Raw genomic sequence first — 19086 nt, forward strand, 5'->3', positions numbered from 1 at the left:
AGGACACTTCATTCTAACCCAGTGGGTCATCCTCAGTGAGACTTCTTCTGGTGTGGTGGTGCCTAGTCCTAGTCACACTCACTGAGCCAAGCGCTCACTAATTGCTTTTTACATTTATGTGTGTGACAACACCATGCTTTGGCCTGATTTTCCGAAGGGAACTTTCCAGCATAAATACTCCAGGTCCAAGATAAAACAGAATAATTAAAAACAGGCCTAGTTATCTAATTAGCTGCTCATCTCCTATTTGCATTACCAAGTTACATAGTATATTCAATTATTTTGCCTAATTTTCTCATTCATGTGGGCACAGCAACAAGTTTTGGCTTATAAATTAAACATCTAATTTCTTTCTTTTTTTAAAAAAAATTTTATTTACTTATTTTAGAGAGAGAGAGAGAGAGAGAGAGAGCACAAGTGGGAGAGGCAGAGGGAGGGGGAGGAGACTCTATACTGAGCACGGAGCCTAATGCTGGGCTTGATCTTTTTTTTTTTTTTAAACTTTTATTTATTTATGATAGTCACACACAGAGAGAGAGAGAGGCAGAGACACAGGCAGAGGGAGAAGCAGGCTCCATGCACTGGGAGCCCGACGTGGGATTTGATCCCGGGTCTACAGGATCGCACCCTGGGCCAAAGGCAGGCGCCAAACCGCTGCGCCACCCAGGGATCCCTGGGCTTGATCTTAAAAGCCATGAGAGGGCTGCCCCTGTGGCGCAGCGGTTTAGCACCGCCTACAACCCGGGGTGTGATCCTGGAGGCCCAGGATCGAGTCCCACGTCGGGCTCCCTGCATGGAGCCTGCTTCTCCCTGGGCCTGTGTCTCTGCCTCTCTCTCTCTGTGTGTCTCTATGAATAAATATATAAAAATCTTAAAAGAAAAAAAAATAACAGCCATGAGATCACAACCTGAGCTGAAACCCAGAGTCCACAGCTCAAATGACTGTGCCACCTAGGCACGCCTCAAACATCTAATTTCCATGGGATTAACAGTAACCCCACTGAGAGGCAGGTATGGAGAAAGGAGTATGGGTTTAAAAGAAAAGGAAAGTCTAAGTACAGATTTCAAAATATGTCACTTACTAAGGCTAATCAAAAATACTTCATACTTTGTACATTGTTAAAGAGATTATTAGATTAAAATGGGAGGGGAGAGATCTCATAATCTGTTTTTAGAGAGAGAATATATGACAGGAGTTGGAGAAGTTTCTTTCTCCACATATAAAGTCCAAAGGGAGTATCGACTTGGAGATCTGCTTCAATGTAATAACTATTTATAACAAAAGGCTACAAGTCATTCATTTATCAAATATTTTGAATCCTTACCATGTGCCAGGCCTATGATAGGTATATTGGGGAGGCCTCTATGAATACTATAAACATAAGTCTGGTTCTAAATAGCTTACAGTTTCGCAAGTGAAGTAAACCAGCAAATGGGATATGAGAGTAATGTTAGAGGCCACAGGAGCACAGGAAACACCCCAAATCTGGGAAGGAAGTAGCAGAGAAGGGTCACTGTGGAAAGTAATTGCCAAGGAGAAAGCTGAAGAAAAAATAGGAGTGAGCTGCAGGAGGACAAGTTATAAAAAGACAATAGCACATACAAAGGTCCTGAGGTGAAACAATGTTGCAAAGTCTAGAAATTACAAAGTAGTTTCATCCTGGTGGAACTTTGAGCACAACCTCAATGAGCAAGTACAAAGGGGGATGGAGCAGAGATAAAAGAGGAAGGGGGATAATGCAGTTAGCAAGTCAGCAGGAGTAATATGAAGTAGTCTGTAAACCATACATGCTGAAGGACTCCTACTTAATCCTGGAGACAAAGGGCAAGTTACTGAAGAGTGGGAATGATCTGATCAGATTTCTTTTCAGGAAGATGCACTCTGTTTGCAATGTGGGAAAAGAGTTTGAAAAATCTTTTACATCATATAAAGAAACTATTTTAGAAGAAACCTTTCTTGGGGACCCTAGGTGGCTCAATTGGTGGAATGTCTGACTCAGGTCGTGATCTAGGGTTCCTGGGATTGAGCTCTGAGGAGGGCTTCAAGCTCATTAGGAAGTCAGTTTGAGGATTCTCTCTCCCCACCTCTCCCTTGGCCCCTCCCCCCAACCTGCACCAGCTTTGTCTGAAATAAACAAATCTTTTTTAAAAAAAGGAAAGAAACCTTCACCTCACCCCCTAAAAAACCCAAACCAACTGCTAGAAGAATCTCAGCTGTTTTAGAAATAAAACATTTACTTGTAAATTAAAGGAAAACTTTTGAAGAGCCTATGGCTATAATGATCTGCAAATACAGCAAAATAAAAGATGAGGCTGTGTAATCTCAGGTAAATCTTGTCTGCTAGGAACAAGGGGAAAAAAAAGAGAGGTTCTAACCATTCCCATTCTACTCCTTTATGCCTACTTTCTGCAGGCAGCTTGTACCAGCTCAATCTTTACTTTTCATTTAGGGACCAAATTTGTGCACCAAAATAAGAATTTGTCCATAGGCTTGGGGGAAACTGTTACAAGTGTGCCAGATAACTTTTAAAAACTAAATGCTAACAGATGAGAACCAGTTCTGATCCCAAGGTCAAGAAAAATTAAGCTATTTTGCCAATGGTCATTAAATAATGAGAATTTCTTTAAGTAGTGTCTAAATTAGAAAGTCTGAGACCCTACAATAATAGGGTGCAAGCACCAGCACACAATAATTAGAATTAGATACTTACTCGAATTTACCTTTTAAAAATAAATTATGCCATTAAGCACTAAATGCGCGGATTAAAATTTCACAAACTTCTAGTTAAATCGAATGTGGTGACAACTACTGGCATATGACCAAATAGTAAAAGAATCTCAGCTGTTTTAGAAATAAAACATTTGCTTCCAGCTCAAAGCAAAACTTTTTAGGGTCTATGGTTAAACTGATCTGCAAATACAGCCTAAGAATAGCAGGTAAAAGAAGTCTTTTATGTGACAAAGGAAATCAACCTTTAACATAAAAAATTGGGGGGATGTTTGGCTGAAACTCACAAAAGACTTTAAGACAACGTAAATGACCATACATTTCTAAGAATTAAGATACGAAAATTTTCTAGAATAATTAGGAATGCAGGAATTTATCACTACCATAAAACAACGTTTACAAGGTCATGTACCAATTATAAAAACAATACTACAACTACTTTGGAGGACAGAGTCAAATTTGTTCTCTGAAAGGTATAGATTTCTTATCTTTTTCTTCTGCAATCAGAGAAAGTCTCTGCTTTCCACACTTTCTAAAAATAATTACATAAACTTAGTATTTTAAAACATGCTTGGGAGCTTGTGATCCAACATCTTGATTATTTCAATAATCACTATTTCCAAAACTACTGTAATTTTATATACAGTTCATTTATTTAGTGACCAATGTATAGGACTAGCATTGTGAAGAATGACACAATGGGAAAGGAAAGCATCAGACTGAATCAAGATATTCATTCACTCATTTATTTCTTTGTTAAGCAGCTGAGTCCTGCTATAATGCCAGGCCAACAGACACTAAAAAAAATATTTAAGTCCTCAAAGAAACATAGTACTATATTTCATCAAATTTGGGACACCATCAATCATAAGACTAACTCTTAACTAATAAAGAAAAAATGCTTTCAATTAAATGATGACATAATGCCTTGAATGAATCATCAGCCTCTTGTTGCTTTGATATTTTTAAAATCTATTCAGAAAAATCTGGCAATGTTTCCTGCCTTCAATAAACTGCTTGATATTTTAAATGGCAACCTTTTTTTTTTAATATACATTTCTATACAAAATATAGCTTCATCTACTTAGGAGTGTCCTCCTTTCTTGGCTCCCATAAAGCATTTGTTGTTTTTTGTTTTGTTTAAAGATTTTATTCATTTATTCATGAGAAACAGAAAGAGAGAGAGAGAGAGGCAGAGACACAGGCAGAGACACAGGCAGAGGGAGAAGCAGGCTCCATGCAGAGAGTCCGACATGGGACTCGATCGGGGTCTCCAGGATCACGCCCTGAATCGAAGGCGGCACCAAACCACTGAGCCACCCGGGCTGCCCTGTATTTTTAAAGAAAAGTAAATGAAGTTGTGATGATTTCCCTAAAGGCAAATGTTGACTTCACGAATACCAAATTTACATCTCTCTACTTTGTTTCTGTCCGTTTCTGTGTGTTCAATTACTTTTTTGTTTCATAATAAAATCTTTTTTGAAGATTTTCTAAATGGTAATTAAACCTAACACATGTAGCAATGATACTAGTACATAATTCTATTGAAATAATGACACTAGATATAACTAAGTTTGGAGAAGCACAGGCAGTGACAACCTATCTCTAGATGGCCACCTGACAGCCAGCAATTGGAAGATGCCAACAAGTGTCAGACACCTCCCAAATTCAAAGTGAAAAAAATGTGTCTTAGAGTCACAGTAGTGATAGCAGCCAACACTCACAGAACACTTGAGGAAAGGACCATTCTATCTACTTGGCATACATTACATCATGAAAATCTGTACAGTAGGTAGATTAAGTATCTGTAGATGCGGAAACTGAATCATGGTGGGGGAGGGGGGCGTGGGTAACTTGCCCAATACCACAAAGCTAGCACATGGCAAGGATAGCATATGAATCCATGGCCCAGGCCTAGAGGCTCTGCTTTGACCAATGGCCATGTGGTCTCTCAAGCTAATAATCAATAAGCAGCTTTGTGACCTGAGGCAAATCACTAGAGACTCCTTTCCTTATTTTGAAAAGGAGGGAATTGGAACAGATGATTATGGAGTTCTTTCCTGGGATGAAAATATTACAATTCTATAATCTTCTACAGTAAAATTTTATTCTCATGCTGGTTTCTCCTTACACTAATACAATTCAAACCTCCACTGCCATTAGTGATTAGTGAAAGGAATGTGACTTTTATTATTGATCTAAAATAAGACACACTTAGGAAGGTATTTAAGGAAAAAAAAAAAAAGGAAGGTATTTAAGAAACAGACAAACATGTACTTGTACTGCTATTTCTTTTTTTTAGGGTGACAGCAAAAGGTTGGTTATAGAAATACAAGAGCCAAATGTGCGTTTTACTCTGCTTGTATACTATGCTTATGAAAGAAATAGTCTTTTACAAATTTAATCCAAAATTAACATGATTTCAATGTGTCAGTTTCAACAGATATTCACAATGCAGAACTCCTTATTCTTTAAAAATTCTGTTCATTTATGAGAGCAAAAAACAATAAATTAATAACAGACATAAATATTGCAACATTTTCCCTCCTGAGCCAATTTAAGGGTGGAATTAAATGTGCATTACACACTTGACAACTCTTCTGCCCTAAAGGAGGGTGGGGGGCCACACCCTTTGGATTTCCATCTACAGGCCCAGCCAGCTGCTCTTCTCACTCCTAGGGAACCTCTCCTCAGCCCCACAAACTCTGATCATCAGGCAACCCAGTGATGCTTAAAATAATTCCTAATATTTCATTTTGAAGCTGTCCTCAGGAGGAGAGTTAGCGAAGGAAAGAGATCAACAGAGTCTTTAACACATTCATTATTAATTTTCTCTTTTATACATACATACACATGTATACACATAATATTATTTGCCCCAACAAAAATCAGAGAAAACATCAAAAAGATTTTTGGGGGAAAAAACGAAAAAGAATTTAAGTGAACTACTAGCAAAGACAGGTTCAGAAAAAACAAAGCAAGTAAGAAAGATGCCCCAAAACAAAAGGCTCTCATCAGTACACAGCATCTTCGTATTACGTACCTTCCCATGCTGCCCAGCTCTCTCATAACAAATGACAACATCTTCCCACATTTCTAGCTTCTCAAATATTTGAAGGGCTGAACTCGTACATCCAAGCTCAAAGAGAAAACTTGCAAGTTGGCGCTAGAAGAATCAAGTTAAAATATTGAACATTTCTTTATATAAAGAGATTCCTATTTCACTTGTGGATGCATCTAACCTGCCATTATAAAGGTCTGCCTACTGTAATAAATACATCATTTCTACAGCTTGACCTCAATTAGAAATTTGCAATGATGCGATTTTTACCTTTATTTTAGCAAGTTTCTTTATGGTGGGGTAAGGAATTAAAAAAACAAGACAAGGGCAGCCCTGGTGGCACAGTGGTTTAGCGCCGCCTGCAGCCCAGGGCGTGATCCTGGAGACCCTGGATCAAGTCCCACGTCAGGCTCTCTGTATGATGCTTGCTTCTCCCTCTGCCTGTGTCTCTGCCTCTCTCTCTCTTTCTCTATGAATAAATAAATAAAATATTAAAAAAAAACACAAGATAAACTTTTCAAAACACTCAATTTACCAACTTTTCCCTAAGAACTCAGAAGAACTTAAAAGGCAAAATCAGTATTAGAGATTCCATGACAATCTCTGATTTCTAAAGCTGAGATCCAATAAATCAACTTCAAAAACTCTAGTTAGGAAAAAAAAAACAAAACTCTAGTTAGAATGCCTGGTATTAAAAAGACAGGCATTGGGCCGCCCCGGTGGCTCAGCAGTTTAGTGCTGCCTTCAGCCCAGGGTGTGATCCTGGAAACCCAAGTCCCATGTTGGGCTCCCTGCACGGAGCCTGCCTCTCCCTCTGCCTGTGCCTCTACCTCTCTCTCTCTCTATTCATGAGAGCATGAATAAATAAATAAAATCTTTAAAAAAAAATTTTTTTTAAAAAGATAAGTGTTGGCGGCGATGTGGAAAAAAGGGAATTCACATGCACTGCTGATGGGAATGTAAATTGGTGCAGTGACCATGGAAAACAGTATAGTATGTAGGTTCCTCAGAAAATTAAAAACAGAACAACTATATGATCCAGCAGTTCCACTTCTGGGAATTTACTAAAAACTAAAAATAAAAATTTTAATTGAAAAAATATCTCCACCCCCATGTTCATTATAGCATTATTTACAATAACTGAGACATGGAAGTAGCCCAAGTGTTCACCAGGGGATGAATGGATAAAGGAATTGTAATATGTGTAGACATATATACAAACACATGTGCACATACACACAGAGAATGGAATAGTACTAAGCCATAAAAAAGAATGAAATCTTGCCATCTGTGACAACATAGATGGACCTGGTGGGCATTATGCTAAGTGAAATACTTCAGAGAGAGAAAAACAAATACAGTATGGTGTCATATGAGGAATCTCAAGAAATCAAATTCATAGAAACAGAACAGACTGGTAGCTGCCAGAGATCAGACGTAGTGAGGAAAATGGGTGAAGGTGGTCAAAAAATACAAACCTTCAGTTATGTGTAAGTTTTAAGAATATAACGTCCAGCATGCTGACTATAGTTAATAATACTGTATTGTATATTTGAAAGATGCTAAGAAAAGAGATCCTAAAAGTTCTCATCATAAGAAAAAAAATGTAACTATATGAGGAAATGGATATTAACTAAACTCACTGTGGTGGCCATTTCACAATATACAGATGTATCAAATCATTATGTTGTACACCTAAAACTAACACAATGGTATATGTCAGTTATATCTCAAACTGGAAAAAAAATTAAATTCAACTAAAGTAAACATATAAAAACTCTAAGGAGTCAACATAAATGGCATAAATCTATGCATTAGTACTGGTATACTTTATTCATGAAAGTATCTCTGGGTCTTTCTCACTCAAGTTTATTTAGCTTTATTTTAACCACATTCTAAAAACCTTTACTTATTTCCCAGCCTTCACAGATAAAAAAGGGGGCAAATTGTGGTAAGGTCCGTAGGTCCATGAAGGTTAAACATATTTTAAAAATAAATATATTATGGTCTATAAGTGGTCCATTCTTTAGGAATGGAAAATACTCTAGGAAGGTTTTAAAAAGTGAGGCTCAGACTGTTTGCCTGGCTCATTCTAAACGGCACGTGACTCTTTTTTTTTTTTTAATTTTTTTATTTATTTATGATAGTCACACAGAGAGAGAGAGAGAGAGAGAGAGGCAGAGACATAGGCAGAGGGAGAAGCAGGCTCCATGCACCGGGAGCCCGACGTGGGATTCGATCCCGGGTCTCCAGGATCGCGCCCTGGGCCAAAGGCAGGCACTAAACCGCTGCGCCACCCAGGGATCCCACGGCACGTGACTCTTGATCTCAGGGTCATGAATTCAAGCCCTACACTGGGCATCGAACTTACTTAAAAAGAAAAAAAAGTAGGTGAAGTTCATGAATTAGGCATAGTTTCATATTAGCAAGAACTGTGTTGTTTTCCCATAAATATCATTTCACTACTCTTTCAAAACTCAATACATATTTAAGAGTTAAGAAGCCAATGGATATAGAGAATCTAGGTTGACAAAATAAGTAAAATGAAATATACCTTAAAGTTATAAGCTAATATATTAAAAAAATAAAGAGAATGATCTAATTCTTCTGTATGCCATGAATTTGGAGGAATTTGGCTATTTAAAGCCAAAATATTTTAAAAAAACAAACACAGTGTATGGAAGCTGGAATAAATCTTAGTGCTCATGCAGTAAATAGTTAAATCTTTCCATTTAATAGATAAGTAAAGTGATGGCATCTAAGCTGTCATGGCTAGCTAGCAACAAAACCTGATTCTCTTTTTAAAATAAACTACACTATTATTTTTTTTTTTACACTATTATTTTTTGATCTTTAAAGATAATACCTAAAGATATGGTCACTCCCTATAATGAAAAAAAATGATTTAATTTGTTATTGAAAGAGGATGTTTATCTAACTGCCTAAAGATCCTAAAATCCACAGGTTCCTAAGCAGATAAAATAAACATTTCACCTAAATTCTATTTGAACAGTATTTCATTTTCCTAACACTTCTGATCAGAAACAGACTGAAAGCTATGCCCTCAACATACATGTTTTGTCCTAACAGTAGCTCAGAATCTGAGATGCTTATCCACTGCAAACCACATAGGACAAGGCACTTAACAAATTTCACAGATCGGGGTCAAAAACATGCCCAAAAGTTCCAGCTGTTAACACCTTCTTGATAAGATAATGTAATGAGGCTTTCTATTTGCCTGTTATATTGAGACTCCTTCAATAGATAAAGTAAATTGCAACGTGTAATAAATCCTCTACCCCATGCTTAAGAATATGACAAACTCAAGGCATCTGGGTGGCTCAGTTAGTTAAGCATCTGCCTTCGGCTTAGCTCAAGTCATGATTCCAGGGTCCAGGGATGGAACCCCACAGCAACAAGCTCTCTGCTCAGTGGGGAGCCTGCTTCTCCCTCTGCTCCTCCTCTTGCTCTCTCTCAAATAGATAAATAAAAATCTTTTTAAAATTTTTTTAAAAAGTATGACATACTCGAAGAAATCTAACAATGGAGATTCAGAGACATTGAATTGGTGGATTAGCAACTATAATTCTAAATCACTACCTATGTACATAATCCACAAAAGAGAGGACAGGAAGCTAATTAAGATGACAACAGTTACTACATCATCTAGAAATTTCTGCCTGTTACCATTTGACTCTACTTAACTTCTTAGTGCCATAGCTTCCTCACCTATAAAACAGGGATATTTCACAAAATTGTTGCAATAAAGTAAGATGTGTGTAAAATGCAGAACAAAATGTATGCATCATATTAAGTATGTAGTAAAAGGTGATTATTATTATCGGGCATAATAAAAACTCAATGAAGAGATAAGGAAAGGAGGGAAACTAGACTAAAAATTGGGAAACCAGAGATCTACTTGAGGAACGGCTGTGTGATCAACATTGGAAAAGTACAGTTAATTGCATTGGGCCTCAGTTTTATTCTCTGTAATATTAAGAAACTGGACTAGATGCCTAAGTTGCTTTAAGTGCTAAAAATTCTACAAAATAGGGGAATCACACCCAAACACAGGGGCCAGAATCTCTCTATCCCAATATGGAGCTTTAGGAGCTACACTAGGTATTCTCATATCTCAGAAAAAGAAAAGTAGTCAAGGATATCTCACCATATAGAGCAAGAAACAAATGCTTTAAATTATTTTTGTAAAAAAAAAAAATTTATTTTTGTAAATAACTTTGTTAAGAGGTTCATTCTCTAGCAGAAGGTCCTAACGGGCCTTTAAATATAAAAACTTATTTTGAAAATGAAAGCTTCTGTGGTTCTCCCACTACTTAATTTCAAGGATTCTATTTAATCTCATTTTATATTCTTTTAAAACTGTTTTAAAAGTGTAGTATCACTTTAACCAAAAGAGCAATTTGAAGTAATTTTATTCTTTTCACTGAAATATTTGGAAACTCAAACATGAATGGAAAAATCACTCTTTTCTAATATATTTATCTCTCAAAAGCAAAGTATTTTCCATACCCAATGACAAACAGCAATAAAAATACCTGAATGGCCCAGTGAGGGGGTACTTGACAGCAATAGAAAATCTTCAGACGTTCCAATACAGAGGTCGTCTTATCTTCAAATTGATCTGCAAGAGCCTTAAGAGGACATATCATAATCAGAATCTATATGTGTAATAATTTGTTAATATAAACAAGATTCTTTTTTTTTTAATTTTTTTAATTTTTATTTATTTATGATAGTCACAGAGAGAGAGAGAGAGAGAGAGAGAGAGGCAGAGACACAGGCGGAGGGAGAAGCAGGCTCCATGCACCGGGAGCCTGATGTGGGATTCGATCCCGGGTCTCCAGGATCGCGCCCTGGGCCAAAGGCAGGCGCCAAACTGCTGCGCCACCCAGGGATCCCCATAAACAAGATTCTTATTGTAAAAGTTATACAAATGGACATATAAACAATAAAGAACATAAGTCACTTTAAAAAAAACTTTTTTTTAATTTACTCATTTGAGAGAGAGAACACAAGCAGGGAAGGATCAGAGGGAGAAGCAGCAGACTCCCTGATGACCAGGGAGCCTGACATTGAGCTTGATCCCAGGTCCTGGATCCTGACCTGAGCTGAAGATAGACATTTAACTGACTGAACCACCCAGGTACCCCAACAAGTTATTTTGATAAGGTGATGAAATGGGTGAATTTTTTCTTGAATTTCTTCAAACATTTAATAAACTTTAAAATTAACCAACATTGGGACGTCTGGGTGGCTCAACGGTTGAGCGTCTGCCTTTGGCTCAGGTGTGATTCTGGGACCCTGGATCGAGTCCCGCATCGGGCTCCCTCTGGGGAGCCTGCTTCTCCCTCTGTCTATGTCTCTGCCTCTCTCTCTCTCTCTCTCTCTCTCATGAAAAATTAAATAAATCTTAAAAAAAATAAAATTAACCAACATTTATATAAACATGTACATTATTTTTTTTATTTATTTTTTATTTATTTATGATAGTCACAGAGAGAGAGAGAGAGAGAGGCAGAGACACAGGCAGAGGGAGAAGCAGGCTCCATGCACCGGGAGCCCGACGTGGGATTCGATCCCGGGTCTCCAGGATCGCGCCCTGGGCCAAAGGCAGGCGCCAAACCGCTGCGCCACCCAGGGATCCCTAAACATGTACATTAAATTAAATATACATTAAATTAAAACTTACCAAGACAATAGTTTTTAAAATTAAAATAAAATCTTAAAAAATTTTTCTGATGTCAATGCATATATTGTGGACATGTAGGAGAATGTCCTTGTATTGGAGGAGGAGGAAGTACAATAGCGGCAACTTACTTTCCAATGCTTTAGATACAAAAAAGTACTTTAGTTGCACTGTACTTAAAACTTTTCTGTATGTTTGAAATAGTTTCAAATTTTTATGAAATGAATTTGTAAAATTGAAAACCTCAAAAAAGAGTAAGAGATAGCAAGTCTAACTTCCTCAGAAGAAAGAAAACAGTGACAGTCTAACACATCCCAGTACAAACCCAAGACAAGGAGATCAGTTTCTAAGCAGGAAAACTGCTCCTAAATTGGAGGGTTTCTATATTTTACTAGGTGGGAGATACATTTGTTAGCCCAAGAATATCCTGTAGAATGAGAAAATACTCATTACATCACTTCTTTGACAATCCAAGATGTTATTCAATCAAGTCCATCAGAACAAACTGAGACATAACCAGACTCCTAAACCATCTTGGTCAAAATATTTTTAAAGCTTTCTGGCCTTACTTCAGAGAAACTTAATAGCAAAAAGGTTGCATGCTTCTGCCCAAAGCTGTTTAGTTGTAGGAGGGAGAGAAGAAAAACTTCTGGCTGAATACATATGGTTACAATACATAAATAAAAGGTTCACTGAATTAATTCATCAAAAGGGGACAAATTTTTCCTTTTATCAGTTTTTTTCTTCCTTTAGGAAAAAAAAATAACCGCTGCCTATTTAATAATAATAATAATAAAAGCCAAAATCAACATCACAATATATACTTTTATGAAGTCCTAATTACATGCAAAACACTTTTTCTTTTTTTTTTTTTAAGATTTATTTATTCATGAGAGACACAGAGAGAGAGAGAGGTAGAGACAGAGGCAGAGAGAGAAGCAGGCTCCCCATAGGGAGCCCAATGCAGGACTCTATCCCAGGATCACACCCTGAGCCAAAGGCAGACACTCAACTGCTGAGCCACCCAGGCATCCCTAAAATACTTTATTTTCAAAAAAAGACTCATGTTGCTTACTATAGGTACTGCTTCTAGCTAAAATATATCAAATGCTCAGTAAAAATTTCCTAATGTATTAATGATCTGATGATCTCAGAGTATCTATATACCTCTGATATTCTCAGATACTACCCAAAATCACAAAACCACAGAAGAGAGATCAGAAAACCAACACTTATTTGAGCTGGATACCATGAATAAGTCCCTGTACAAGTTCAGCCATACTTGATAAGAACTTGATTAGGTCATGTGTAACGATTATGACCAGAATCCTAACCTATTTTCTACTCCTGTACAGAATATATATTTCTTCCTACTTTAAGCATGACAGCCACCTAAATAAGATTTATCTACCCATAAAGTTAAGAATATTAAATTAATATTAAAAAAAAGGGATGACGGTGTGCTGTTGCCTTTTTCCTCTACTGAGTTCAAAGTACTCTTTCCTATTTGCTAATTTACTACAAATACAGGGATATTATTTACAGTACATCTCTAGATTTTTCAGAGCAAGATTTATTTCAATAACTCATTCTGAAATAATTCCATTATATTCAAACAAACTAGAGTCTCTTATAGGCATGGTAAATAATTCTATTGTATACAAATAAACTCACATGTTTTACAGGAAAAGCCATGCTGTAAGTGAAAAGTGACCTGGGTTCTGTTCAAGGTTTATCTCCAACAAGCAAGTCATTAAACCACAATGGTATTCATCTGTGAAATGATCTTTGCAATTCCAAAATTCGATGGTTATATGGCTTTATCAAGAGTATTTAGTTTCATTTCAAGCATCTGAGGAGGTCTGTTGGTTAGTTATAAGCACCATCAGCTGAACACAAGTTTTCTTAGAGGTAAACCAAGTGCCCAAAAGTTTGGAAGACAATGGTAGGATGTTCAGTACCAGGTGATGGAACAAAAGGAAAAGAGGGGCCTCGATTAATACTGTGTATATCTATGTGCATGAACACAGACATGAACAGTGCACTCCAGGAGAAACTGGCCCTTTGCAAGCTTTCACATACTCCCAGAAATGTAGGTAAATGGTATCTAACACAGTGTTCTACCCTTGCACCATTTTCTCTTTCCAGTTTTGAAATTCATGATTTTCACACCAGCAAGTCATAGACACTTGGCGGTAAGTTAAAATTGGTATGAGCAGGTGGTCTTTAAGGAATGATGGTAATGCCAAAAATGTTTAGGGTAATATTTAGCAAATATACCCTAAACCATTAAGAATTGAATCATTGAGAACTGAAAGCAAGACAGTATTCTCCAGGAGGGTCACAGAAGAGATGGGGATGAATGGGAAAGACGATGAGTAGAGTGAGGAATAGTCTAGGGCTTGGTCCAGAGGTGGGGCAGAGTCAAGTCACAGAAAATCCAGGTATAACTGGTGGGGCACACCAATGATGACTTCATGATGCATACACTGTTATGATATAACACTGTTATCAAGTTTTAAGCCTCCCTTTTAACGTCATTTTCTCCCCAAATGCCACCTCAAAGCATCCTTTGAGAAAATCTACTTGTGCATATGGATTCCCTAACTCATGCAAAAATCACACTCAAACCTTCCTGGAACCATAGTACCACAGATCAGGAGATATTTCTATGGAATAGGGAATAAAAGAATAAAGCCACAGAAAGCAATGATATACCCTGTCTTTTCAAGGCTCTGTTTTCAGTAGAGAAAGAATTTCCACAAAAAACATAAAAATCAAGCCTACATTTTAAAATTAGCACATGGAGAATGATTTAGTATAGAAGGACAATTCTGAACAAGGTCTGGTATGATTTAGACTTTATTTATGCGCTCATATCTAAAAGTATGGCACACATATCTTCAAAAGAACAGAGCCAGTCCCTAAGGATCGACCTTTTCACTGAAGGCTATTCATTCTTGCTAGCGTGATATCAAAGTGTTTATCATCCTTCTGAAGAGCCAAGTAGAAATTAGCTGATAATCTAAAAGGTATGATTGATCATATGCCAAATCACCTTGCTTTGTTGTATAATCTGTGTGTGTGTGTGTGTGTGTATAAAGGAGGATTGGATTTATTATAAAAATATGTACTTAATCAAATATATGCAACAGTTGGACTGAATAGCATCCTCTGACAGGAATCTGTAGTCATTCAGCTATGATTTACAAATAGAGTAGTCAAGCTAACTGCAGCCTCAAATCCCTGGTCCAAGAAAACTTCCAATAAGATCAAGGGGAATGAGAATTAAAACCTATTACAAATAGTATGTACTGACAAAACCATTAAACCTATTGTTAGCCCAACTTTACCTCATGCATAAGAAACAGCAGTGAGTGCAGTGAAATAAAAATGACTTCTCCAAAGTCATAAAGCTATGAAAAAAATAACCCATCTGATTCCAAAGACCAAGTTGACAGCTTCATTAAAACCTTACTTTATACCTAAGTGGAAAATTATCAGAGCTATGAAACAAAAAGCACCTTCTCAGCGGAAAAATATTCAGAACTCCATAAAACTGGTGTTTTCCCCCACCTAAATCCCATAACCTGGAATCCGGGCATAGCCTGGTCAAGAACTTCAATGACTGCTTCCTGTTCTAGACACAGAAAAGGACTTAGTGGATAGGCTGGTAGAAACTGGGTCTACTAATGGGGGCTGGGAGAACCTAGATGTCTTTCTTTATGATTCCAGAGCAAACAGATGAACATATAAAAAGGCAGTTCTCAAGGAAGCCCAGATAGCTACCTGGGAGCATTCCCCTTAGTCATACCTGAAGTCAGCAGTTCTTTATTTGGTTTCAGGATGACATTAAACTCTTATAAATTATTAGGAACCCCAAACACCTTTTGTTTATGTAGGCTATAATCTATCAATGCTTACTGTATTAGAAATTAAAACTGAGAAATATTTAAACGTTTATTAATTAATTTTAAAATAAAACAGTAGATGCATTATAATTAACATAAATAAGATGTTTTTAGGAAAAACAACTTTTTCAAGTCTTGAAAAAAACTGACAATATCTTACATTTTTAGGCATCTCTTTAATAAATGACATCTGGATTCCCATACCTGCTTCTGCAGTCAGTATGGTATTTTGACTGAAGTTTAGGAAGAAAATTTGGCCCCATACAGCTATGTGGTTGGAAAAGGGAAGAGTATGTTAACAGCTTTTTCAGTTAACTGGCTTTTTAGCATTACCTACAATGTGCAATTTTAAATACCATCAATGAACTTTTCTTTGTTACAGTAAAATCCACTGGTAGAAAACAAACAAACAAAAAAAAACCACACTGATCCACCTTGAATGGATCTTTTACAGATGCCTGATTTTTTAACATCCTGCATTAGTCATTTGGAAAATAAGCAGATCTTCCACATGTTGACGTATTTAATGTAATATATTAAAATTATATGCCTTAATATCACCAACAATCTCATGAGAAAACTCTCATCCCAATACTTGAAGTATTGGGAAATTGTCAAGTTCATAGTTGCAGATATAAGTTTCCCAAAACCCTCATTTTTTTCTTAAAACCTCAAGATTTTATCATTGGTAACAAATTATTGTCACTTATTCTCCTTGAAGTGATGAGCTCACTTCATTGTTTGTTTTTCTGAAAAAATTTCTGCCAAATACCTAAAGTTTGAATACCCCAAGTGTGTCAGCAGTTCTTTCAAGAAAAAATAATGTTCCATGAACAAAGCAGACAGTTCAGCTTTTTCCTGAGACAACCACTGTATGTTAGCATGTGGCACAACTGTTTTTTACGTACTTCCCATTTCATCACATAGGATATTAAAGAAGATACACTATCAAGGGTAAAGACTTAATAAAATAATATTTACTGCTTTATTAAAAGCATTCATAGGGCAGCCCTGGTGGCTTAGTGGGTTAGCGCCACCTTTAGCCCAGAGCGTGATCCTGGAGAAAGTCCCACATCAGGCTTCCTGTATGGACCCTGCTTCTCCCTCTGCCTGTGTCTCTGCCTATCTCTCATGAATAAATAAAATCTTTTTAAAAAAATAAATAAATAAAAGCATTCATAAATAAAACTATCTTTTTTTTTTTTTAACTATGACTGTGTGGGTATGAAGCATATGATGACTATCAGCATGGTTTGGTGTTCCCACCTTGATTCAGGTGAAGGGGCCAGCAGTTTGACACTCTCACCCTCCACTGTTTCTATTGATTCAGTATGAACAGGGTGAAAAGGTAAATAATATCTCAGTATGATTACAGAGATAGTTTTGACCTGTGGATATTCTGAAAAGGTCTGGGGACCCCCAAGGTTCCACAAATCACCTTGGAGAACTGCTGACTTAGAATTAGATCCATTGTCTTGAATGCCTTCCCCACAACCACCCAACTTCAATTTTTTTCCCCAAACTTCTTACTTAATGTTTAAAGACATACTTAGTGGGAGGAGGGGCGGGTAGAGGGAGAGGAAGAGAAAGAGATGTGGGGCTCGATCTCACAATCCTGAGATCATGACCTGAGCCAAAATCAAGAGTCCAAAGCTTCACTGACTAAGCTACCCAGGTGCCCCAGGAAATATTTAGAAGCTCTTCTTTATCATCTCATCTTTAAAAATTGGGAGATGAGAATACAAGTTAGCCTGTTTGTAATCTGCAGGAATTATGAGAGTGCAAAGAATAACAAATATTTATTAAAACCTAAGTGGAAGTTTTATTTTCTTTTTAATTTAATTTTATTTATTTATGATAGGCACACAGTGAGAGAGAGAGGTAGAGACACAGGCAGAGGGAGAAGCAGGCTCCATGCACCGGGAGCCTGACGGAGCCTGACGTGGGATTCGATCCCGAGTCTCCAGGATCGCGCCCTGGGCCAAAGGCAGGCGCCAAACCGCTGCGCCACCCAGGGATCCCTAAGTGGAAGTTTTAAACTCCTACTATCATCTTTTTTCTAAAAAAGCTGAAGTAGTTAAGTTTAATAATAAATATACCACACCTTTCTCAGTAGGTATCAATGCAAAGCTCCTATTCTTCAGAGCCTGATGTCAATTGGCCCCAGATTCTGTGACACTCAACACTCACATCTAAGGCTCCTCCTGGCACTTGGCCTCCTGTTAAATCACAATGCTGGCCTCCAGACCTTGGTAAATGCCCTTTTAGCCTCTGCTCTCTAAGTACTGAGGCATGAGACAGAAAAACATCTGGAGCTACTAAAGATTAACAGCCTACCTCTGCCTAAGGCAGTCTTTCTCTGAAGTGCCCATAATCACCACCCCCACACTGACCCCGAATCCCTGAGGCCTAGCCTGCAGAGCTGTATTTTAACAAGCACCTCAGAAGTGGTTCACAGGTTCAGGCAGGTTTGGGAAATGTTGCATAAGACTGTTGGGATGTACACAGGATGTTCGCCCAGGGAAACCCATGTATCAGTTTAGTCAACACACTCTGACTCTGTCCAGGGAACTTAAGTGTGCCCCTGCCTAGAATTTAACTAGAGTTATCATTTAGTGCTGCCTTTGGAAGTGGGCATCCTTTCTTCCATCTCTGTATTAACCTCCTCTGCTGTGACCTATTTTTCACATTTCTATAACTTCCTAGGGTTTTTAATTTTTTCTTTTACTATTAACAATAAAATTCATGTTATGCTGTATATCACTTGTCCCTCTCTTCCATTCCCCTTATCTATGAACTAATCATTACCTATTTTATACCAAACTATTATCATGAAACCCATATCTTGGTTTCAGCCTACAGCATCCCTCTCAGCAGCCCCTTTGCTTGGCCTTAGCAAGAGCCAATTCTCACCTATTTGCATGCTCTTCCCTCACAGCACCTCATCTTGAGGGTGAACATTCCATTTGCTTTTCCTTTCACCTGAATTGCTGGTCTTGAGAGGCAAAGTTCTGCAATCCAAACCTTTCCCAAAAAAAGCCTGTATTCACTTCTTCCTCTTTCTTATTCAATTCCTTTCCTTTAGATGATGCCAGATTTCATACTGACACCTTTTTTTCTTTTTTAAGCCAGTTCTCATAGCTTCCTTACAACACTACAGCATGACGGATTATTAAGTTGGAAAGCATGGACTTCAAAATCCAAGGGGAACCTGGTCTGAATTCTAGCCCAGCTATAAAACCTTAGGTAAGTCACTTGAAATTTCTGTCCTTCATTTCTCCCATTAGTAAAAATGTAGATAATACGTATATGCTAAGATTATTTAGCACCCTGCAGATAAGCATTCAGTAAACTGTAGGAATTATACACAATTCTAAATAAACAGTAGTTAACCATAACCATTCCAACATATAAAAGCTTAGCAACAGTCACAGGAGCAAACCCTAGTATACTTTTCAGTAAGTTTTAAATGCTGCAAATGGTTACTAACACAGGTGAAGTACAGAGCTAGAATGGACATGTTTTCATCTCTCAGATTTTTAAAAAACATAATGGCACAATTCAGTATATTCAGTGTGAAGCACTGTCATTATCCCACAGTTTTTAGATTTTCCAGGTAGTAATGACTAATTTCAGTAAGTTACATGAAGGATTAGATATTTTTATTTTCTCATACTTA

At 37.3% G+C, this 19086-nt stretch overlaps 1 protein-coding gene across 1 annotated transcript in view; it reads right to left on the minus strand.

The window, feature by feature from the left end:
* The window catches only part of TTC27 (tetratricopeptide repeat domain 27), a 175614-nt gene that overhangs the window by 64161 nt on the left and 92367 nt on the right, over nt 1-19086 (minus strand). Inside the window, exons 11-12 of the mRNA XM_041756634.1 lie at nt 10346-10441; nt 5772-5894 (exon numbers count right to left, since the gene is read on the minus strand). Of these exons, the coding sequence (XP_041612568.1) occupies nt 5772-5894; nt 10346-10441 (219 nt within the window). The remainder of the gene's footprint in view (nt 1-5771; nt 5895-10345; nt 10442-19086) is intronic.

This window comes from Vulpes lagopus, chromosome 5 (assembly GCF_018345385.1).
Source record: "Vulpes lagopus strain Blue_001 chromosome 5, ASM1834538v1, whole genome shotgun sequence".
NCBI lineage: Eukaryota > Metazoa > Chordata > Mammalia > Carnivora > Canidae > Vulpes > Vulpes lagopus.